At 36.0% G+C, this 24707-nt stretch overlaps 1 protein-coding gene across 4 annotated transcripts in view; it reads right to left on the bottom strand.

The window, feature by feature from the left end:
* The window catches only part of DIAPH3 (diaphanous related formin 3), a 234604-nt gene that overhangs the window by 137821 nt on the left and 72076 nt on the right, over window positions 1–24707 (bottom strand). For all 4 annotated transcript variants that reach the window (XM_010728753.3, XM_010728755.3, XM_031557836.1 and 1 more), the window contains 2 exons: window positions 4502–4597; window positions 3383–3477 (listed from right to left, as the gene is read on the bottom strand). In XM_010728753.3, the coding sequence (XP_010727055.1) occupies window positions 3383–3477; window positions 4502–4597 (191 nt within the window). The remainder of the gene's footprint in view (window positions 1–3382; window positions 3478–4501; window positions 4598–24707) is intronic.

Genomic DNA, 24707 nt, shown 5'->3' with positions numbered 1-24707 from the left:
AGCAAGCACTATTAAAAATGCACAAATTACTATGCTTTAAATTATAATACAAAATTTACAGCATGAGAAATTAATGGCAGTATTATCTATTACAATTGGAAAATATTCTTTGTAAAAACAGACTAACTTTATTCATTATGGATTAAAATGTCCAGGATTAAATCTATAAAATTCAGCAAACACCAAAAGGGCACTGAGATTCTGAGTGTAAAAAAGCACTTTTTAAATTAGGAGTTCATAATCCACTTATTTCTATCTTAATATACAAAATTTACATAACCAGCTATTACCAATATCTTAACTACAACTCCTTAATTTTTACAGAGATTAAAAGCTGATTGTCTGTTGATAATTTTCACATGTAGAAAAACAGATCACAAAACTTCTGAAAAAAGAAACAGTTAAGTGTTATATGAATGTTTTCAATATTGAGCACCAGAAAAAAGCCTGAAGTAGTGATTTGTATCAGAGAAGCTGTATAGTATTCACATACTGTTTTAGAACTGCTAGTGATAAAAATACAGTTTGAATATCAGAGAATAAACGGGAGATATAATTTTGACTGATTCACAAAAAAACATTCCAATAGTTGACCAATGACTATTTGGATTACAGCATAAAATTCAGAGTTCTTATGGCTTTCAAAACTAGATTTAATTTCTTACAGGAAGATGGAGGAAATTGGAATAAAGAGACACAAATGATACATACATATTACTTCATACGCTCTATATAACGAAAAGGTAAGATTAAGGAAAAATATCCAACCTCAAGAACAGTGATGTACTGGACAATATTTATAGCTATCAGTCTGTAAATGATCAGAAATGAATGACGATAAGAAATTTCTGAATAGGAGAAGAATAAAAATATTTGATGTATTTTATAAATAAATAAAAACAGCCGCATGCTTGTAAACATATGTATGCTTTTGCTTTTCTCAGAATCATGAAATGCACAGAAATACATTTTCATTGGACGTCCAAAAGCCATATTTATGAAGGCTTGTAAAGGCAGAACAGAGACATACAGATGGGTATTATCATTTATTTAGTAACTCTGGCATATATAAAGGTGAATACTAGGATTTTTAAGGTAATGAGGCACAAGAGTCAACCACTTTCAAAGGAAGAGAGCTGTCTAAGTGCTTTTTGAAGTTTAAACTCAGATGACATTGTTTTCAAATTACAAAACCGTTTTATCCAGAAACAAGAAACTTGGATAAAGCCGCTTCAAAAAAAATGATTACACACAAGCTTGCAAAGTAAATTTGGAGCCTAAGCCTTGTTAAAAAAAAAGGACAAGGCAGTCCTTTTATCAGCAGAGAGGCAGCCTGACAAAATGGTGATTGACATTGAAGTGTGTACGAAGCAAAGGTGTATAACTGAAATCCTCCATGTGGGAAAAAAAGTGGCACCTAGTGACATTCCTCAATGATTGGTGAATGTTTATGGAGACCAAACTGTGGATGTTAGAACAGCGAAAATTTGACTGCGTTGGCAACATTTTCCTAGCAATGACAGCATCATAGCAGATGTGAAACAGTGAGTCACCTCAGCTGGTGCACTTTTGTAAGTGCAGTGTGCAGGCATTTTTTCATTGCTAGCAAAAATGCATAGCTACTGGTGATGACAATGTTGGAAGCTAATGTGTTATAGCTGAGAATATGCTCCATCAAATAGTATTGTTGAGTTCTTTGTATTTGTTATAGTTTCTATGGAAATAAATAGTAGACTTCACCTTCAGAGCAGCCTTTATACAAAGACAGCTTACTGAATATGCTGATTTTTTAGCGTACCCTACTGTTAATATTAGAATTAAATAAAAAAAAGCAACCCAAAAATAAAAACAACAAAGCAACAGAATAATATCAAAACAGTATCTGCTACTATTATTAACCATTACTATTATTAACAGAGACTAGAGTAGGACTTGGTCATGTTAACAGTTTTAAAGATAGAGAAAAGTAAGCATTTTCTATCCCAAGGTACATACCATTCAAATAGAAATAATACATCACAGGAGAATCAGAGGAAAGTAAAAAATTCTCTGTGAAAGTATGTTTTCTTCTTAACTTGTCACAGCTGATTAAATGATTGCTACATGTTAACATAGAAGAATGTCTTTAATTAACAAGCCATTAATGAGCTAATCTATTTCCCTAGACCCCAAGGATGCAAAAACTGTTTTACTTTCTTTGAACTGTGTAGAGAGAAATTATGAAGATGCCAGTTTTTCATAATATTGATATGTAAGAAAGATAAAGATATTGATATGAAAGAAAGATAATCTTAGTCTAAAGAAGCATCTCTGCAAATCAAATGGAATGTCATCAAGATGACGGGGGGTCATAGCATACAACATAGGGGCACGGCAAATCTGATAGAACTGAGACTGTTCCACTTTAACAAAACAAGCTGCCAGAGAATTTAACGTGGTCTTCAGGTACCCAACTGGAGGGCATAAAGATAGAACAAGGTTCCTCCTAGAGGAGTGCAGCAGAAGGCCAAGCCCACAAGTAGAAAAAAAAGAAAATTCCAGCTGAATGATTAAAAAAAAGTTTTTCTCTATAAGAGTAGTTCAACACTGCCAAGTGTGTCTAGAAAACTATGGTGTCTCCAACTTTAGTTGGAATCCAAATCTGAAGGGGAAAAGCCCTAAGCAACTTCCTCTCCTTGACCTGGCTATGAGCAAGGGATTGGAACAGATGACCTACAGACCTTTCTTTCAAATGTTTTTTTCCCATGGTTCTAGAACAAAGAGTTTCTACTAAACATAGTTCCATAGGATTTTTTAGCTTATCATCTTTTAAATGACACTGTGAAAAGAAAACCTAAGGAATTTTGAGTATCTTTTATCTCCACACAGAATCACACATTGAATAAAATAATATAGAAAATGAAAAAACTAGTCAAATAAGCTCTAAGGAAGAGAAGCGGTCACTGTGAATGCCCTAAGGCAAGACTCTGGATTATATCAGCTCTGAGAGAACAGAAAAGAGGAAAGACAAAATAAAAAAATTATCTTTTTTGGCCTAGTTTCCAACCTGAAAAATAGACCTTTGGCATTAGTGCCTGAAATATTTTTTTTAATACTAATAACTAGGAAACAAACACAATATCATATGCAATTTAAAAATATATAAACAAAATGTCTAGTTAGGTGTGAAGAATATGAATACAAAAAGTACAGAATATAAACAGAGCCACGTTCATTAAAAAAAGCTTTGCAAATATAAAAAGAACTAGAATTCACGGAAAAAAATATTATTGCAGTGATTTACTAGCCAAACATTTTAGGTTTCAGAGGCTTTTTAGGCACACATATCTATTTAATGAGAAACTTATCCTGACATACTGGGATGAAGCATCAGTTTCCCTACCTGAATCATGGACTCTGAGAGCAGCGTTTCATCTACTTGCAATATCATCATTTTAATTTCCTCGTAAGGCACTCGGAAAGATCCAAGAAAAATTGCTAAAATAAAGATTCAACCAACAGTGAAGAACACAAGACAACAACAATCTTTTTTCTACTTATAGAATATTAGTTAAACAGGCTATAGCATCTGCAAGTCAACAAACATAAAGAAATATCGGTAAGAGAAAACAATTTAAAACATATTTTTAATTACTGTTCTCCTATAATTTCAGTCTTTTCCATTCGTTTACTAAACGTAACATTCAGCATTGTGGAAGATCACCAATGACGAGTCTACTCTAAAGAACAATCGCCGCCACCATATTATTTTGGAGAGATTACAATTACACTTCTTTCTTGAACAGTCTTTCTTGTGCTTTTTCACAGAAGAGCAGCTTGAGAAGATTACAACTAACAAAACCATAAAGCAGTTAAAAGATCAAAATATTCTTATAAAAATTGTTCATTTCTACAGTATAATCAAATAATTTCCTGTTTCAATTCTGCCAGCATTTAGTAACCTATTCACAGAATCACAGAAACACCAAGGTTGGAAAAGACCTACAAGATCATCCAGTCCAACCATCCACCTATTACCAATAGTTTTCACTAAACCATGTCCTTCAACACAACATCCAAAATTTTGTTACAGCACTCCTCTCTGACAAAACTTTAGCATCCTTTTTTTGTATATTAGTAGGCCTAATTATTGTTTTACTCCTAGAAAACGCATGAGAAATGACTATACATTACAGTCTTTTTTAACTTTTTGGCTAAGGGACAGTGATGATTCACGAATACACTGATGATAAAAACAGATACACAGGTATACAGCTGTACCCAATTGTTCAGGCATATATAGAAGAGAATAATTTCAATCTTAAATGAAGGATATTGCTTCGCTGTTTATAAAAACATGTTTTAATTCTTACACATTTGAGCTTAACACCAATTAGTACACATATAAGCATATTCTCAAACACTTTAAACAAAAAGTGATTATGAGGCAGTCAAACAGAAGAGAAACATTTTTATGGAACATTTATGACATTACTTTGTCATAAAACCAGATTCTACTTACACAGATTCTGTGCAATTTTGGGGTCCAAAACTTTTAGTTCTTTGATTCGTTTCTTAATGGATTTCTTTTCTTCAAAATCTTCCTCATCTTTTTTTACTACCAAAATAAACACAAATACACTTACAGTTAACTTTTGATATTTACAGAAAAACTAATGAACACACACTACACTAAATGCAGTCAATTTATAAATAAAAGAACAAAACATTGAATATGCAGACAAAAAAAAAACAGTTTTCCACTTGTTACTTGTCTTCTTCAAGCTTCTGTTCCAGTCGAATTTACCAACATTTTAGCTTTCTAGAATAAGTTTGTTCGTTTCATATATAAATTGAAAGAAGATGCCAGTATTGATTGATTACATCTAAGGATATAAACCCAAAAATTAACATACCATGGCAACACACTTCGGCCAACGCCCAAAGTTATGTGGATTTGTAACCAGTTTTGTCTAAACACCGATTCACAACAAAATCAATATTGCTTGGAATATAAGTGTATATATACTTATTTATATATACTTATTTTCCTTACCTCCTCCAAAAAAGTTTTTGTCGTTGTTTTTGTTTGTTTTTCATTTAATATATGTAATCAGCTTCTAAGTAATTATCATAAAGGCAAAGTGACTGCATAAACATACACTGACAATGGAAATTCTGTATTGTTCTTTCAGAAAAAAAATCACTGAAAGAGGATCTTCCAAATATTTTTCAAAAACTGAACATTTCTCATTATTTAAACACTATCATAAAAATTTTATTTAAAATAACAGCAAATGCTTGATAACATATTATTAGGATAAGAATCATTCCAGCTGTTATGGAAACAAAAAAAAGGACAAAAAAAAAAAGATTAAAATTACAAAAAATTTCTTCAAATCTAATCTATGGTGGGTTTTTTGTTTGTTTTTTAAATTCAGCACAGACCTTCACTGTCAAATGTTATTCATTCAATGTATTGCTATTCTTCATCTAATTATCTATAACATTTCATATTTGAAATAAGTTTCCAAGCTTTTACAGCGTGATTGTCCTAAATTGTTATACATGCTTCAAATATTTGAGTAGAAAATATATGCCCAACTCCTTACAGAATAATAAACTCCAAAATAGATTTGATGATCAGGGAAGATGTTCATCAGGCCTATTATCACTTTACACATGCACTGCCTGAATCTTATATCTCACATAGATACTGAAACTGTTCTGTGCCTTAGTAAGTTGTTAAGATTAAAAGTTCTGCCTCGTTTCTGATTCTTGATAAAACCAGATGTAACATGAATTACCAGGAAAATTTCCCTAAAATGGAAACACTTCTGTAAATTTTCACAGAATTGTAGAATCACCAAAGTTAGATAGAATCTCCAAGACCATCCAGTCGAACTGTCCACCTATCACCAATACTTCCCCACTAAACCACGTCCCTTGGTACAGCATCTAAACGTTCCTTGAACGCCTCCAGGAATGGTGACTCAATCTCCTCACTGAGCAGCTCATTTCAGCACCTGACCATCCTTTCAGAGAAGAAATTTTTCTTAATATCCAATCTGAACCTCCTCTAGTGCAACCTAAAGACGTTCCCTCTAGTTCTATTATCACACCAGTAACATAGGAGAAGAGGTTGACCTCCACCTCACCACAATCACCTTTCAGGCAGTTGTTGAGAGCGATAAGGTCTCCCTTGAACCTCCTCTTTTCTCAGTTCCCTCAGCTGTTCCTCATAAACCTGTGCTCCAGACTCCTCACCACCTTTGTTGCCATTCTCTGAACACACTCCAGGGCCTCATTCTCTTTCTTGCAGTGAGGGGCCCAAAACTGGACACAGTGCTCAAGGTGTGGCCTCACCAGGGCTGAGTACAGGGGAACAATCACTTTCCTACTCCTGCTAGAATTGCTATTTTTTATACAAGCCAAGACGACAGTGGCCTTCTTCTTGGCCACCTGGGCACACTGCTGGCTTATGTCTAGTCGAGCATCACCAATACCCTCAGGTCCATTTCCTCTACACAGTCTTCCAGCCAATCTGCCCCAAATCTGTAGCATCACCTGGGGTTGTTGTGGCCAAAGTGCAGGACCTGGCACTTGGCCTTCTTGAACTTCATACCATTGGCCTCAGACCAGCGATCCAGCCTACCCAGGTCCCTCTGTGGGGCCTCCCTACTCCCAGGCAGATCGACACTTTCTGCCAACTTGCTATCATCTGCAAACTTACTGAGGGTACACTCAATGCCCTCATCCAGGTCGTCAGTAAAGATATTGAAGAGGACAGGCCCTAGCACCGACTCCTGGGGAACACCACTCGTGACCAGTCGCCAGCTGGATTTAGCTCCATTCACTACCACTATCTGGGCCCAGCCTCCCAACCAGTTCCATATCCAGCCAAGAGTGTACCCGTCCAAGCCACGGCTGCCAGCTTCTCCAGGAAAACACTGCGGGAGACAGTGTCAAAAGGTTTTGCTGAAGTCTAGGTAGACCACATCAACAACCTTCCCCTTATCCACCAGGCAGTTCACTCAATCACTCAATCACAGAAGGAGACGAGATTGGTCAAGTAGGATCTGATTTTCATGAATATGTGCAGGCTGGACCTGATACTCTTGTTGTCCTACACTTGCCATGTGATCTCACTCAAGATGACCAGTTCCATAGCCTTCCCTGCACTGAGGGCAAGCTGACAGGCCTGTAGTTTCCCAGATCCTGCTTATGACTTTTTTGTAAATGGAAATCACATTTGCAAGCCCCCAGTCACTGGAATCAGGACCACTGGTAGACGGTGGAAAGCGGCTTGGCAATCATCTCTGCCAGCTCTATGAGCACTCTGGGGTGAATTCCATCTGACTCCATGGACTCCAGTTGGCGTAGTAGATCTCTGTTTCCATCAGAATCATGAGGGGTTTATTCTGCTCCCCATCCCAGACTTCCAGGTCAGTGGGTACAGTACACAGTACAGTACTTTTAAAGACAGATGTAAAGAAGGCGTTGAGAACCTCAGTCTTTTCCTCATCCTTAGTGGTCACATTTCCTGACGCATCCACTAAAAAATCAAGATTCTTCTTGGTCCTCTTACCGTTAATGTATTTGTAAAAAAGTATTTTATTCCCTTTTACTACATTGGTCAGGTTGAGTTCATGCTGGGCTTTTGCCTTTCTAATGTTCTCCCTGCACGTCCTAACAATTTATTTGTACTCTCCCCAAGTTTCTGTGCTTCTGTCCTCAGGAGGTAGACTCTCTTTTTCCCCTGGAGCCACAGAAAAAGTCCCCTGTTCAACCACATCAGTTGTCTTCTCTAACCAGCTTATTTTACAGCGTGTACATACAGCCTGCTCCTGCGTCTTTAGCACTTTCTTCTTGAGGAGTGTCCATTCTACCTGGATCCTTTTATTGTCATCACAGAATCATACAATTGTAGGATGGCCTGGGTTGAAAAGGACCTAGATCATCTAGTTTGAAGCCCCCGCTGTGGGCAGGGTCACTAACCACCAGACCAAGCTGCCTAAAGGCACATCCAGCCTGGCCTTGAATGCCTCCAGGGATGGGGCATCCACAACCTCCCTGGGCAACCTGTTCCAGTACATTACCACCTTCTGAGTGAAAAACTTCCTCCTAATATCTAATCTAAATCTCCCCTGTCTCAGTTTAAAACCATTCCCCCTTGTCCTATCACTATCAGCCCATGTTCAAAGTCCACCCTTCAGAAGTTCAAGGTAGCAGTTTTGCTGACCTGCCTCCTGACTTCACTAAGAATAGAGAACTCTACCATTTTTTGATCGCTCTGCCCAAGCCAGTTCCTGATCTCCACCAGTCCTTCTCTGTTCATGAGCAGCAGGTCTAATGGGGCACCTTCCCCAGTAGGGATCTCTTACCAGCTGCTTCAGGATGTTGTCTTCACGCATTCTAGAAATCTCCTGGATTGCTTATTCTGCTCTGTATTATGTTTCCAGTATATATCAGGGAAATTTAAGTCCCCCATAAGAATAAGGGCTGGTGGTTGTACAACTTTGCTAGCTGCTCTTAGAATGCCTCATTCGTCTCTTCATCCTGTTAGGCAGTCTATAACAGATCCTTACCAGGATTCAGGTCCACCATGTTGACCCTTCACAATCCTTACCCATAGAGATTCAACCTTATCATTCCCAGACCTGAACTCTACAACACTGAAACACTCTCTAATATACAGAGCCACACCACTGCCCCTCCTTCCTTGCCTATCACCATTTGTGATTGGCCTCTACCTGGACATAGATCCATTGATCACTACTCTCTGGTTGCAGCCATCCAACCATTTCTTTATCTACTGGGTAATGCATCCTTCAAATCCATATTTCTCAAATTTAGATATAAGGACCACGTCAGAAACCTTACTGAAATATAGATAAATGACAACAGTGGCTCTTCCTCTGTCCACCATCATAGAAGGCCATAAGATTTATCACACACAGTCTGTCCTTGGTGAAGCTGTGCTGGCTGTCTCATATCACCTCCTCATCTCACATGTGCCTTAAAATAGCTTTGAGAAGCATCTGCTACATGATCTTCCCAGGAAAAGATGTGTAGCTCACTGGCTAGTAGTTGCCCAAGTATTCCTTTCTCCCCTTCTTAAAAATGAGAATGTGGTTTCTTTTTTTCCAGTCACTAGGGACTTTGCTTAAATTTCCTTAACAGTCACACTAAAATAGTGAAGTTATCTGAATTTACTGAATTTACTTGACTTGGTAGCCTTGAACTAGGTACTACTAAGAGTTGAAACATAAAAAAATATTTACTTTTTCCAAAAGTAGAAAACAATAGGAACTACCGGTCTCAAAACAGAGGTAATACACAAATACACAAACGTTAAAAAAGCACACAATCTCCCAAAAAACATCAAACACCCCAAAAGTTAAACACATCATTTTATCACTCAACTATGATATCAAGAAACAATGCTGCCGATGAACTTTTTCCCTCTGGAATTTTCACCAAGAAAGAAGCTATGCACAAAGTTACAGCAATGTGTAAAGCATCACAACCCTAAAGTAAAATATGTAAGTATAGAAAATACTTACTCTGGGAACTCATACTGGAATTGCATGTAGTTATACAAGTATACAACAAACTAAATTACTACAAACTTACATGATATTTCATCAGGAGAATTCAGGTCACATCCTTATGAAGTTGCCAGCAGAAAGAAGCAAAGCATACATATTACTTGTCTTTCCCACAGGAAATTTTGCACTTTTCAGTGAAAACTGATACCTACTTCTGCCTCTAGAAATTTTTAGATAATTTGCTTACTAATTTATAAGACGGGAACAAAAAAAGAGAGAAAACTATTATTTATTTTCAACAAGAGAAAAAAAGGAAAAAGGCTAATGGAAAAAAAGAAAACATTTCAAAATTGAACAGAAAGATCTGAATATGTGAAGTGAATATCTAAATTAACAAAGGAAATTAAGGAAGTAAAAGAAAGTAAGAAATTATGGCACTGGAACACAGAGGAAAGTATGTATGTGACTGAAAATGAGAAACATCTGCTTATGCTAGAAACAGAAAAAACATCTCGGTGAGAGTGGGCAGCTATAGAAGAAGGTGATTATCAAAGGAAATAGAGGTAAAATACTCTTGTTTTAAAAACACAACAATCAAACCAGGGACTCTCAAAACGTCACGGCTTCAGAATATGCACCACTATATTAAACCATTAACTCTTTTCAAAATCAGATGTCTTATTTCATGTATTATGCACCTAGAAGTTCATGTCACATAACAAAAACAGCACATTCTTAAATTTTCTTTCAATATGTTACACTTATTGTAAGGTGGATATATGCATGGCCCCAGCAATAGACCTGTATAATTTTTCGCAGTAGTAAGTCATCTGCCATATCAAGATGGGAAAAAAAGTAGAATGAATATTCATATTTTATCTCACATCCTTCACAGTTCGTCACAGTTCCTTATTTTCACATCTCCACGTCCTTATTAATTTAAAAGTTCTGAATGTGTAAATAAAGAAATAACTCAAATGAGTTTTACCTCTTAGATTCTACTAGAAAGGTTGCTTTGTCTTTTTCAAATGTGCATTCATACTCAGATTCAACTGTAGATAACTCCCTCTACGTGACAATGATCTAAATGAAATCAGCCTGATGGGAATGGTGAGAGGAACATTTTATAAATGTGATGTTGTGCTTACAGCACAGTGTTTCATGAATATGTGGATGGAATCCAACAAGAGTTATCTTCAAATAAGACAAAATAGCCATTCTATTAAAATTGTATAAATATATAATCTACCTAAAAAAATGATTGAAAAATTTATAGTATGCATGAGAAATGGAAGTAATTGTATTTATAACAGTATTATACTGATACTTTTTCTGATACCTCTGTAAAAGATTAATATAAGTTAGAACATCTGTAGAGATGTTTTTAGCACCTAGCATCTTTTATATTGCTTAATACAACCATCACATTAAATGAATCGAAGTAAGTACCTCAGCTTAGAATCTTTAAAATTGCCAGCACATGGACAGGTGCATGCATCCTGTCCACTGAAATACCACATAATCGTGTCTTAAATAGGTGGATGAGCAGTAAAGAAAGCTAACAGAGAGGTAATTAAGATGGAATAAAGACCTTGTTGGCAAGAAGACATAGTAATAACTGGCATAGGCTGTCTCATATGACAACAACTAGTACACCGGCAAATGTAGTTAATGAAATGGACTTCTGTTTGGGCTTTCAAACTTTTCTCTCTCTTTCAGAACAGTGAACACTAGAATTTACGGTTAAAAATAAAAAGTACTGTTTTGGGGAAATTAGTCAAACAGCCAAACAAATTCACTTGGAAAAGTTTTTTAAAGTGTAAGTACTGTCTTCATTTTATTATTAAATTGTAAATGTTATCATAATGACCAAATTTTTCTAAGTACTGTTGGTTCATTCAGAAATCAAAGACACAATGTTTGCTCATGTATTTTTAATGGTAGCTGATACATTTTGAAAATAAAATTCAACTCTAAAATAATATCTCTCAATAAACAACTACTCAATAATATCTCTCAAGAAACAACTACCTAAAATACTGTGAGAAATACGGTACAAATAAATTAGAATAATCCTTTTCTTAGATCCAATTTGAACACCTGTTTGGCATCACAGTAGAACTGAGAGAATTAGCCAAGACAGACTCAACACCTGAAAGGACTTAAAGCTTCTCTAGTTTTCTGGGAGAGGAAAAAGGCAATAGAGATGAGCTTTCTGCTACAATAGTGTTGACTGAAAAGGTAAAATTAAAGCATATTGTCCCCATCAGTAAAGATATTTAGACTCTAGTTCCAGTAGAGATATACATAATTCTCTGTAGTTTTCAAGACCTTCCTATTCTAAGATACCTTCCTACTATCTAGATTCAGCTGATTGGGCTTTGAAGGTTGATCCATCACTTCACAGAAGCTATCAAAAGCAAGATAACATGGAGTTGCATTTAAAGTAAGCATAGACAATCCAAGAAGCTCAATGTTATTGTCTACCCTATGAAACAGGATGACAACCATTCAACTTTTCTAGTCCAGTATCTGCTGGTACTGAACAACACAAAACTATTGGACAATGAGCCAGCATTGATCAGAGTAAGTGCAACAAAACAACTGAAATATCAAGATTAGATACAGAAAGCAATTAACGCCATTACTAGACTGTTGCCTCTGAAAGCCACGTCAGAAGAATAACTATATCTCACTGGATCCAAAGTCAGTGTCTTCCACAAATCAATAAGATATGAAGAAAAAAAGTGTGAGAACAAATCAAGTGTATTTGCATTTCAGATGTTCCATTCCAAAGCAAAAGCTTTTCATTTAATAATCCTTGACACATTGTTCTTCCATGGATTTCTATAATTGCATTTTATATCTACTAAATTTTAAATATTTATTAAGTTCTTCAGCACAGAGTTCCCATTTCTAATCTGCACTATACAAAGAAAGACTTTCTAATATTTTTTGCAATAATCTTGATCACTTCTGCTGTACCTTGACCGTAGTTTCTACTAGCGAGAGGAATCAAAACCATACCAAAACCAAGTACATGGGATGGAAACAAAGCAGGGAGATACTCAGTGATGTATTTCTTTACTATAGAATCACAGAATTATTAAGGTTGAAAAAGACCTCTAAGATCATCTAGTCCAACCATCATATTTTGTTTTCCATTTGCTTTTAACCATTACTGAGACAGAAATGTTTTCATCAGTATATCAATCATTAATTAACTAATTTTCCGTTCATTAATAATTTTCTAGAATACATACAGTACTGATGTCAACATTGACAATCACAGATCCCCAAACACCTCATAAATCTTTCTAAAAGCTGTCATTGCATTTATTGTCTTCCTGCTTCTTATGACATTGGTATGGGTTCAAACTGTGGTTTAGACAGTACAATTCATAGCTCAGCCTTGGAGCTGTTTTATCCTTGAGTTCTCTTAGAATACTTGGGTAAATACCAGCTGGTCCTAGCAATCTGTTACTGTCCATTTTATTGACCTATTCTAAAATTTCCCTCTACTAACAGTAGAAATTGGGATAGATCTTACAATGTAATGCTTCTCTTGACATTCTTTCCCCAGAGAAAACTAGTTTTCAGGCAATTTCATTATTAGATGAACTGGAATAATTTTAAGCTTCAGCATTTGGAAGTCGGAAAGAGAGGTGCTATTCAAACTCCTTTTTTTTTTTTCTTTGGAAGAATGATAAGAAGCAGTAAATCATACTTTTCTATTGCATTTTCATTAAATCAACTCATGCTCAAATTTCTCTAGTATGAAAATTTTAACACCTTAGCAGTAATTCAGTAAAGCAGTAAGAATTAGGAGAGTAGTAGGAAACATGCAGAAGTCTCTGGAATTCAAATACTATTGTACTGCTAAGCAAATCTGAATGAAAAAGGGAACATTCAAAGACATGGTTTGTGCTGCTTATACATTCTATGGAGTGTATATTAAGCATCATTAATGTGCTGCAGTATTTCCCTATTCTCTTGCAAGAGCAATTACCTCTTGCCATAACCTCTTTATTCCCCTCGAGGTCACTGTCAACTTTTCCAATATGAACACTTAAAAAAAAAAAATACAAAAATTCAGGCACATGAAGTCTACAGTTTTAAGAGTTTTCAGCTGTGGACCACAAAAAAAAGATTTCAAAGGAGGGCAAAATATAATAATATTAATACATTTGCACAGCACAGACTGCAGTAGCTGAAGAGTTAGTGGAATTGTCTCACATTTCCTGCTAAAGGTTGTTTTTTTTCCCCCTTAAATATGCAGTTCTTAAAAGGATACTGCAAATTATGCTAGTCTGCAAAATCATAATTGAAAAGTCTTAATTATTCACTAAATTGATTTAACTAGCAAGAAAAGTTGTGATTATTCACACATATACCTTGAAGTACAAAGCAGAAACAAGTCAGAATATTTTTCAAAATAATAAAAAGACTGACTTCAGATATAAACAATGACAGCATGCAGTGACCATTGATTTCATTACTTTCATATGTCTTAATTTCATTCAGAAGTTTAGATAGAGGTCATCTGGCATATTTCTACTATTAGACACATTGCATGCTTACCAGTTAAGATATTAATTTGTATGTGCATTTTCATGACCATATTAATTTCTTGATTTCTTTGTTTTATGCAACGTAATTATACAGAACATAAATGAATTTGATTTTTTGTACTAGTAAGAGTCTTTAAAGATACACTCTGCTCCAACCTAAAAGATGAATGAAATTTAGAGGATTACAGTTCTGCAGCAAGTTTACTATATATTTACTGTTGAAGTACATACTCAAACAGAAAGAAATTTATGGTTCGGACAGCAACATTACAGACAAAACTAAAAGCATCTATTTTGAGATTTGCCAGTTTGCTTGCAGAAACCATTTAAAAAAAAAAATAGAAGAGAGGTACTCTTTGCAGTGCACATCAACTAAAAGTCCTTTGGTTAAAATACTCAAACCCAGCTTTCATAGCGAAAAAGATGGACAGTTTTCCTATCTAGGCCACTTTAAGCAGATCTCACTTTAAATCCACATAATTGGACCACCAGACATTAGGAAAAAATACCATCTTACCCACAAATTTCTTTGTTTTAAATTATTCTACAGCTTACATATATTTCTCCACCCATCTAGTAAAAGTATAAGTTTAAACTAAGTGTGTAATGTCTACATAACAGAAAAAGAATAATTTTGAGTATTACTTTGCCTTAAGAAAACTATGCAGTTCACCAGATGAAACACTGAAGCTGCAGTGTGTCACCACAGACATGGCAGAACAATAGAGAATCCATTCCTCCTCTCCCTCACGCACAGAGCTTTTCTCCCAGCTGTGTACTCCTGCCATTAAGAAAAAGCTCGTACAAAAGCCTCGTAGAATATGTAAATGGGAGCATGAAAGAAACACCAGTCAGGCCTCTTCTGTTTAGCAACAAATTGATGTACCCGCCCAGATGCAGAGAAGCATCCCACAAACCCAGTTTAGCAGAAGCTGGCATTGCTTCTTGAAACAGCCTGTCTTACCATTTTTTCCTGACACTGTATACTGACCAGCATGCATTTATTTATACAGTGAATACCAGAAGCTAGTTTTCAACTGTACCAATTCCCTGCCCCAGTTCACTGCACGGCCACATCAACACTTGTGTCAAACAAGAAAGACAGTGGGACTCTCTCATTTAGTAGCATCAGCTCTATCAGATTCACCTGTCACTAATAATTGCCACAAAACAAGTTAATTGCATTAGCTAACACATTCAATTATAAAAAATGTTATATGTCTTCAATTAAGTACAACCTTCAATGTAAAGATATGTCTCTCAGAATGCTACATTAGAACACCTTAGTAAGACAAACATTTTTCATAGTTAATTTCATTTTTGTCAGTGTAAGACTTGAAGCAACACAGTACTATCTGCATCTAGAGCTAGGTTGAAGACACTTCTGACAGAAAAATGATTCCATTTAAACCTTATCTCCTTCCTTTTAAGTTTGGTTTTAATTTTAATTCATAATTCACAATGTGTTGTGTAGTCTTACCAGCACTCAGCTCTCAAAACCATTCAGCGTTTTAATACATACCCTTGAAAATGAATTATACCTGAAGATACCCACAAAAAAAAGACAACTTACACTAGTTATTATGTCAAGGTCATTTCATCACAAAATACACATCATGTTACTTTTAAAGTAGTTTCATTAAATCGATTTTCTAAGTGTACGCAATGTGTTCTGATGCTATTTTTAATTCTTTTATTAACCTCTGATCTCACCCTAAAACAATTCAAGATCCTTTCAGCAGGAAAACACTGGATCAGGCTTTTAATTTAATTCATCAAGTGACTGCACACACATATACAAAAAAAGACATGATAACAACAAATGTGTTAGTGCAAGAGCAAGAATGAATGATCTGACATATGAGCAGCAGAAACTACAAAGCTAGCAATGTTAGAGCCTTATATCACATATAAGGAGAAGGCAGTACTAACCTGAAAGGACAACAAATGTTAATTTGTGGGAAGAAATTTCTGCCCATGGCCTGGACAGGTCATACCCTTCTTTGGGTAAGGAACTGGCTAGAGGACCGTGCCCAATGGGCTGAACATGAGCTGACAGTGTGCCCAGGTGGCCATGAGGGCCAACGGGATCCTGGCCTGTCTTAGAAATAGTGTGGACAGCAGGAGCAGGGAGGTAATTACCCCCTGTATCAGCACTGGCGAGGCTGCACCTCGAGTACTGTGTTCAGTTTTGGGCCCCTCACTACAGGAAAGATGTTGAGGCCCTGAAGCGTGTCCAGAGAAAAGCAATTAAGCTGGTGAGGCATCTGGAGCACAAGACTTATGAGGAGCGGCTGAGGCAGCTGGGATTGTTTAGTCTGGAGAAGAGGAGGCTCAGGGAAGACCTCATTGCACTCTACAACATCCTGAAGGGAGGTTGTGATGAGGAGGGGTTTGGCCTCTTCTCTCAGGCAACAAACAGGACCCAAGGAAATGGCCGCAAGCTGTACCAGAGAAGGTTTAGATTAGACATAAGGTAGAACTTTTTCTCTCAGAGAGTGGTCAGGCACCGGAATGGCCTGCCCAGGGAGGTGGTGGACTCACCATCCCTGGCAGTGTTCAAGAGGCGTCTGAATGAGGAGCTATGAGATATGGTTTAGCGGCTTGTGGTAGCAATGTTAATGGGAGGACATTTGGACTAGATGATCTTGTAGGTCCTTTCCAACCTTGTGATTCTATGATTCTGTAATAAGAAAGAGAAGTACATAGAAAGGGCTGACAGGACATAACAACTGAAATAGGATTGGTAGGGAGGAATTGGGGTATTCTAAAAGAAACTGAATGAGGAAGCCACATTCAGCAAGTAGACTTCCAAGATACGGAGACAGCAGGAGGCCAAGGACATCACAGATGACAGCACTTTCTCCCAGCAGCCTCTGTCATACCTCAAACATCTGTAAATCTGGATTGTTCATTCCTGTCAAGCAGAGACATCAGATAAGCCAGCACATAACAAGGTAGTGCAATATCTCTAGCTCTCCAAGATGAGGGCATTAACTTGAATGGCAACTTTTAAGTAGCAATGAACTTGCACATCAAATGTTTATGTTTGAGTCTCCAGAGCAAGATTATTTACTCTCTACTACCGTGAGTGGAATCTGGAAAACCCAGGAGGCAAGCAGTTATGCCAACAGCCTACACAAAGTAGAACTACTGGAAACATTCCATCCTTCTTTTTGCACCCAAGCCTTTTCCTCACATCTACAACTGCACTTCATGCAGATGATCAGTTACTCAGCGTGGTGTGGGGACAGAGGAAAGAAGATGAAGTAAAGAAATTCTGTCCCTTACTTCTAAATACAACAAGAATTCTAAATGTAGTGTTATCAAATAAGTGTAAAATAGGAGAACTTTCATAAACCAAAGACCAGGCCACTGGATCATCGACGACAGCTAAGTGGAAGCATAATGTATTCACTTTTTATATTTGTCTTAAACTCCACCTTCAAAATACTGATCTATTTTCTTATTTAAAGATGCATTCACACAGTAAATGTGCCAGAACCTCTCTGATAGAGATGACTGGAATCAATCTCCAGTTTAAATTTATTCATGACTATTTTATACATATTCCTCTTAATTTAAACATTTTTTTCCCCATCTTAACACCTTTTTAAAAGAATAAGAAAACATCTAGGCGCTACAACATGATCTTTGCTTCCTCTTAATTAAAGAATCCAAATCCATTTTAATCTCTTCACCTGATGATACCAGCAGCTTCTGTGCATCTGTGACTTAATGTGTCTTGAGACTTGGACTTGAGAACTGAAAAATCACGTTACATGCTGACTTGTGAAGATATTAAGGAAAATGTTTCCCTACTGGAAACACTTGTATGAAATCCAGGAGCTGTCCTACTCTTTTCTCCTTTTTTTAATAAACAACTGATATATACATAACATATAAATACACAGATACATGTACATAAAGTCAACAACTCTAGTGTTAACAACCCAAAGCTTGTGTTCAAATTCAGGCATAAGTATTTCTTAATTTAGGCTCTGACAACAACAAAAAGGAGTAATGAAAAATTAGTTTATTTCAGAGAGCTTCTTTCTCAGATTATTTATTACAAGTTTTCTACTTTTTTGTGGCACACAGCTGTAATTCCTGGTACTGTTTTCTCTAGCAGTTTCACGTGAGTTACAACTCTCCAAAAGCCACTATTCGCAAGAGCCTGCACTGTTCCCTACATGATCTCCAATTGCGGGTGACAGGGATGAAGGGCCTGCTGGGTTCTGGTGGCACAGTAAAGAACTGTAGCCTTCCTCATTCTTTCTTATTATCTTGCATTCTTTTACCATTTGTAGCAAATTTGTTATCTATCTTGATTGGGTCATTCTTCCTTCCTTTTCCTCAAAACAGGGAGAAACAGGCACCTTTTCCTTGCCACACTTGAAACTGTGAAAGATGCTGAATACCAGGCAAAGGCAGCAGCATTTAGTAGTGCTTAATACAAAAGTAACGTACAAAAACTACCATGCTATCCACCGAAAATTCTGTTTGGATAACTACAAGCAAAGTTACAGATTAAGATCTGCATAGAAAAAATGCTATTGTTCTTACTTTGTTCATTATGTATGCCATATGAATATCCTGAGCTGGTTTGAAATGCATTAGCTAGAACAATATAATTCAGGACTGATAGAGTTAAAATAGCAAAATTTGACAACTGTACCTAGCTTTGTTACAAATTTAAAGCTAATTCTGAAACCGCTATTCAACCAACTTTTCATCTGTGATATTCTAATTTCTTTCTACTTGATAGTGCCCCCAAAGTCTCCTATCACAAAGTTCATCCCTCTCTTCACATACACGTCATTTTGAGACTTTGCAATAAACAATTATTCCCCGAACTGATCCCTCAGAAACTCGGATATCCTCACAGCCCTATGCATCCTTCTTCAATATTACACATCTCCTGAACTTAGCTATTTTTACAAATGTTGCTAATGTCACTCTGTATTAGTATTATCACAGAGGCAACCCTACTGCAGTTCACAGAGACCAAATCTATCAATTATGCTGTTCTTAAAAAACAATCATCTTCTCAAAAAGAAATCCAGTTCTATTAACTTCCTGGTATAATTCATCATTCACATACTGAATTTGCACCCCTCGTTTTTTTTGAACACTTACCTCTATATTCATAGAATCATAGAATGGCTTGGATTTGAACAGATCTTCAGAGTCATTCAGTTGCAATCCCCATGCTATGGAGAGGGACACCTCCCACTATATCAGGTGACTCAAAGCCCCATCCAACCTGGCCTTGAACACTTCCAGGAATGGGGCATCCACAGCTTCCCTTGGAAACCTGTTTCAGTGCCTTACCACTCTCACAGTCAATAATTTCTTCCCAATATCTGATCTAAGCCCGCTCTCTTCCAGTTTAAAAATATCATTACATGCGCTTGTAATAGAAGTCCCTCTCCAGTTTTCTTGTCAGCCCACTTTAAGTTCTGAAAGGCCACTATAAGTTCTCCCTGGTGCCTTCTCTTCTCCAAGCTGAAAAAACTCCAACTCTCACAGCCTGTCTTCACATGAGAGGTGCTACAGCCTCTGATCATACTCATGACTACCCTCTGGACCTGCTCCAACAGGTCCATGTCCATCTTATGTTGTTATCTGTTCATCCAGAGCTGAATGAAATGCTCCAGGTGGAGCTTTGCAAGCAGAGAAGAGGGGGAGAATTATCTCCCTTGGCTGAGCTGCTTCTTTTGATGCAGGCCAGGATACAGTTCAAATGTTGTTTATTATAATTTGGAAGAAAACCCTGCTCAGTCATTCCGTGCATCACTGATAGCGGTCTAATAAATCTATAATGCAAAATTTTCTGTGATTTTTTCAGATTAGCTTATAAAAAACATACTAAGTCCTTTTGTCCTTTTTTCATCAAAACACATATAAAAACAGTATTTTATTGCTATAAACCACATTGCAATCATTGTTAAAAAAAAACTGTGTACACCAATCCTAATAAACATAATGAAATGGATTTCTGAAAACTAATATATAATTGAATAGAGAAAAAGAACAATAATGTTCTATAGTATAAGCTAAATCTAATGTCTTCATGTGCACAAGCAATCTGAATATCAGGCTGGAACAAAATGTGCCTTCAGCCAGCATTTTTCATTGCTAAATTAAGAGCTGTCAATCAGCACATCTGTTTGTGTGGTCTCATTACAGAACACTGCCTCAATCTCAACAGTCATAGTAAAGAAAGCGGACAGCATAACTGTATCTACTTAACCTTCATCAACCAGCATTCATGCACCCTCATTAATTTTTTTCATCTCATTTTCAAGCATGACATGGTTCATACCAGAACAATAACTTGCTGATAATTGTTCAAGACAACAGCTGGACAGGAACAGTGCAGAGGTGATCCTTCTTATAGATTATAAGGTGTCTCAGTGAATTACAATTAGTTTAAAAGTCATCTGTCCTGTTCAACAGCTTTGAAAAGAAGACATTTCATTAGCAACTAAAGAAATCCTATCATATTTTAGGCTTTAATGAGCCAATTGCATTGCACTTTCTAAGAAAAGATTTTTCTGCAGATCACATGACGATTTTTCACAACTCACAACTCAGTAAAAGATGTCATACTTATGAAATTACACTACATGAAATAAACTGAAGCAGCTTAGCTTACCATTCATTGTAATCTAATTTAGAAACTAGTAAAATAACAGTAATAATTTATACATCTTTCAAATTACAAGCCTTTACAAAGCAGTCTGATAGTAATATTGTACTCTTTTGAAAGAAAATCAGTAACACATTTAAATGGGATATATAAGTATTCAGATAATCAAATACTTAATTCTGAAAAAATAACGAAGGAAAGCAACTAAAGATATAGTTGCATAGTTCTCTGGAGAGTTTTTAGTTCTAATATTTTCATCGATGACATAAATGAAATCTGCATATATATAATTTACTGATAGTTAAAAACAAGTAAAATTGTTTAAATATAACTGTAAGACATAAAAAACTTGTAGATGTCTATCTCTGTTAATGAAGGTTCCTGTGCTGATAATATTCCTTGTCTCTTTCACAGGAATCACTTTAGTATTGCCTTATCTCTTGCTTATCTCTTGCTTATCTCCTACCCCAAAAGACAACTTCTTAAATGTCAGAAGGAAATTTTCCCTTTGTTTTTTTTAGGAACTTGCTAAAATGTAAGTGCATCATTTCACCAAGAGAAAAATGTCCATATCTAGAGAAAAATTACATTTTTGAAGTTACAGCTATAAGGCTACCCTCATAATAAAATGGATGCTTGCTTATTATTGTGATAGATATCTGCAGAAATTACTAGCTTATATTTTTTGCTATAATAATTAAAAAAAAATTAGGAGTCCAGTGAGAAAACAGATAAAAATAGAAAGCAGTTTTCCTATAGCAAGTCTACTTTCAGATGAGGAGGGAAAAAAAAATAAAAGGAAGAAATAAGGAAAATTGTACAAGGTCCATTAGAAAACTATATCCTGTCCAAACTCTTCCCTTCAGTAGAAGCTAATGCACGGGGTTGCAACAACAGCTTGTGAAATGCATTTATAAAGAAGGTAAGGTAAAGGTAAGGTAATTATCTAAGAAAAAAGGAACTCTTTATTAAAAAAAAAAAGAGAGAGAGAGAGAGAAAAGAAAAAAAGCACAAAAAGGCTTGAAAAAGTACTGTTTAAAACAAATTAAGAACACAATGCCTAGTATTCCAAATCAAACAGTGTCCTTCAGGAAACAGGAAGGAGTTCAGGTATGGTTTAAAATAAGTTGTTTATCACTGAATTGCTTTCTGTAGAATTCATCTCCCGGTGGCAGCACAGAGGAGGAAAAAAAAAAAAAAAAGCACAATACAGTGATGCCAATATTACTTTGAAAAAGAAAAGTTATTTGTCAGTAACTGAAATTCTTTGAGATCTGTTATCCAGATGGACATGCACAGTTAGAATTTCTAGCATGAGTGCACAAATACACCATAGTATTTTTGCCACTGCCATTTCTCAAGGCACATCATAAGTCATCATGATAAGTCTACACATCTCTCCCCAAAGCTGGGCATTTTGCCATAAATATATATGGTGTATGATCTTAACTTTCTCTTATCCTCACACAATTTGAAGTAGGAAAGATTATATACATACAGACAGATAACAAATCTCAACAAATTCCAGTTACTAACTCTCCTCTTGAATAATTGATTGTATTCACACTGTGGGCAATCAGAAGTTCTACTCGTACATTATCATTACTCATCATACTTATACACTACATTTCATTTACCTGGAATAGTGCCTTGGAGTTTAACAGAATAAATACCACTCTTTCAAAAACAGTATGATGCTTAGAGATATCAGCAAGAGTAACTGGTAAAAGCATAAACGCACTTGCTGCAATCAACAACCATGTTATTATCATAAATATTTCTCCATATATCAACCAATGCTTATTCATCTTAAATCCCACCCATTTGCCTTATAACACTGCCTGATTAATTGGTAAATGAAGCTCTCTGGGTCCTCTCCAGAGCTTGAAACACTCCTGATGGATTGTTCAGCATAAGGCAAGAATAAAGAGCTACTTAGAATTCTTAGTTTTAGTTGTTGGTGGTGTTTTTCTTGTTTTGTTGTTTTTTTTTTTCCATCTATATATTTTATAAAGTTTTTACAGCCTACTTGAGCATTTTTAATCAAGAGTTGTATTCAAGTTTTACTTTTAACCTCACTTATTTACAACTACATGGTAAATGAGAACAACGGAGTAAAGTCAAAAGCATTCAAATAGTATTAATTACTGGCTAAGGTACAATTCTTGAGCATGACCTGCAGTGTACCCAAGGGATAACAGATTGTGTACTCACAGAAGGTGCATAAGGTGCAAGCTGGTATCACAGAAGGGTTATACAAGGAAGAAGTGTCCTTCCATGAACAGTAGCAACTGAGAAAAGTCTCTAGCATGCTGTAACATATTGGGAAGCACAGCTGAACAGCTCAGCAATCCCAAAGAGGTTCTTATGTTTCCCATACGTACTCTAGCAAATAGGATTGTAACAGGTCACTGCCAACTTTTTTACAGAAAATGGAAGGTGAATGCTATCACATGTAGCTCTCTACCTGTTCTAACTATTTTCTATGTTAAGGCTGCATTGGACTTGAAGTATGTCCAGTGATGCGAAGATAAGCACCCACAGTGATTTCACCCTGAAAGACTTTGGTAAAGAAACTTCAGAAAGAAAGCACTCAGAAAAAAATAGAAAAAAAAAAAAAAGTAGCACATTCTTGATGGATGTATCTTTCTATATGTATGAAATAAAAATTTTCTCTCTGCAGGAGAGAAAGTGGCCTAAACTCTACCCACAGCCAAATACACACCTCAGTGATTCAGACTGGATGGAGATGTTTGTAGTTCAGACCTAGAAGCCCTGAAAAAATTTTCTTTTGCATTTTCTTTATGATAACAAGCTTCAGAGCACTTGGCTTCTTAATGTTAAACTCAGGCTAAGAACAGATAATGAGAAACTGCATTTGGAGAAAACATTTACTATGTCTTATTTCATAATTGGAATACGAGCTTTAATAGAACTGCTTTGATTGATGCTCAATCAATTCAGGATGGTAATTCCAAATCACGTAGTGATCTCTTCTATGCACCTAAAGCATTAAGTCTTCATTTCTCAGAAATGAAATAGGAAGTGGTTGCCTTTTCCAACTCATTCAGCAGTTGGATCCAAAAAGCGTTTTACCCAGCCAACTTGAGCAAGAAATGCAGCTGTGCTTATGCTGCCATATAACAAGAAGAGAGGTTACACAGCAGTTTCCCACTTCAAAGTAAAGGCTTCAATTTTTTTTATGACTAATATGGAAAAGTTCACTCTAACATAGAGGGTGATAGCCAGGACAGTACTGTATCAGACACTGAAGAAATGTAAAATTATGCTTTCCGGTCCTTTTTAACTGTATTTGTTTCCACAAAGCTTCAAACATTTGAAGTAGCTGCTAGGTGTTCCACTCTCTATAAAGTTGTTATTGCTGTTGTTCCTTCTTGCTAGCAACATCATTCATTCACTGGTGAGTGGATAAAATATGCACCTTATATCTAGAATCTGCCTTCCTATCAATCCAATTTTTCAATTTAAACAAGATGTAGAATATATTAAGACTTCACACGACAATTCTACTTACTAAAGTTATTTCAGCATAATAATTATTCACAGTTCCCTTCTTGGATCTACTTTCCGAATATACATGCAAATAAATAAGCAACAAATAAGAAGCAATAATACCGCTATTCAATGCTTAAAATAGCATTCTCTTTGGCCACCTAATTTTAAATCAAAAGACAGCTCTAGGCATGGTACTCACTGACATAATGTATGCTTTTATTAATGGATATTCAAAGTTGCTGTGTAACTAAACCACAAAAATTTATATGGAACGACAGTTATTTGATCTGTATTTTATATGAAGGGTTTGTACAAAAAATCCACTTATATGTGTTAAAGAAATCCATAATTTACTACATTATATTTTTGTTCTGAGAATTAACATAACAAAAGCCTCTTCTCAGAACTGATTCTTTGGTTTAAAATTACATTGCT

This window comes from Meleagris gallopavo, chromosome 1 (assembly GCF_000146605.3).
Source record: "Meleagris gallopavo isolate NT-WF06-2002-E0010 breed Aviagen turkey brand Nicholas breeding stock chromosome 1, Turkey_5.1, whole genome shotgun sequence".
Taxonomy (NCBI): Eukaryota; Metazoa; Chordata; class Aves; order Galliformes; family Phasianidae; genus Meleagris; species Meleagris gallopavo.
The sequence above is the reverse complement of the archived record's forward strand: the minus strand, read 5'-3'. Positions and strand labels throughout refer to the sequence as shown.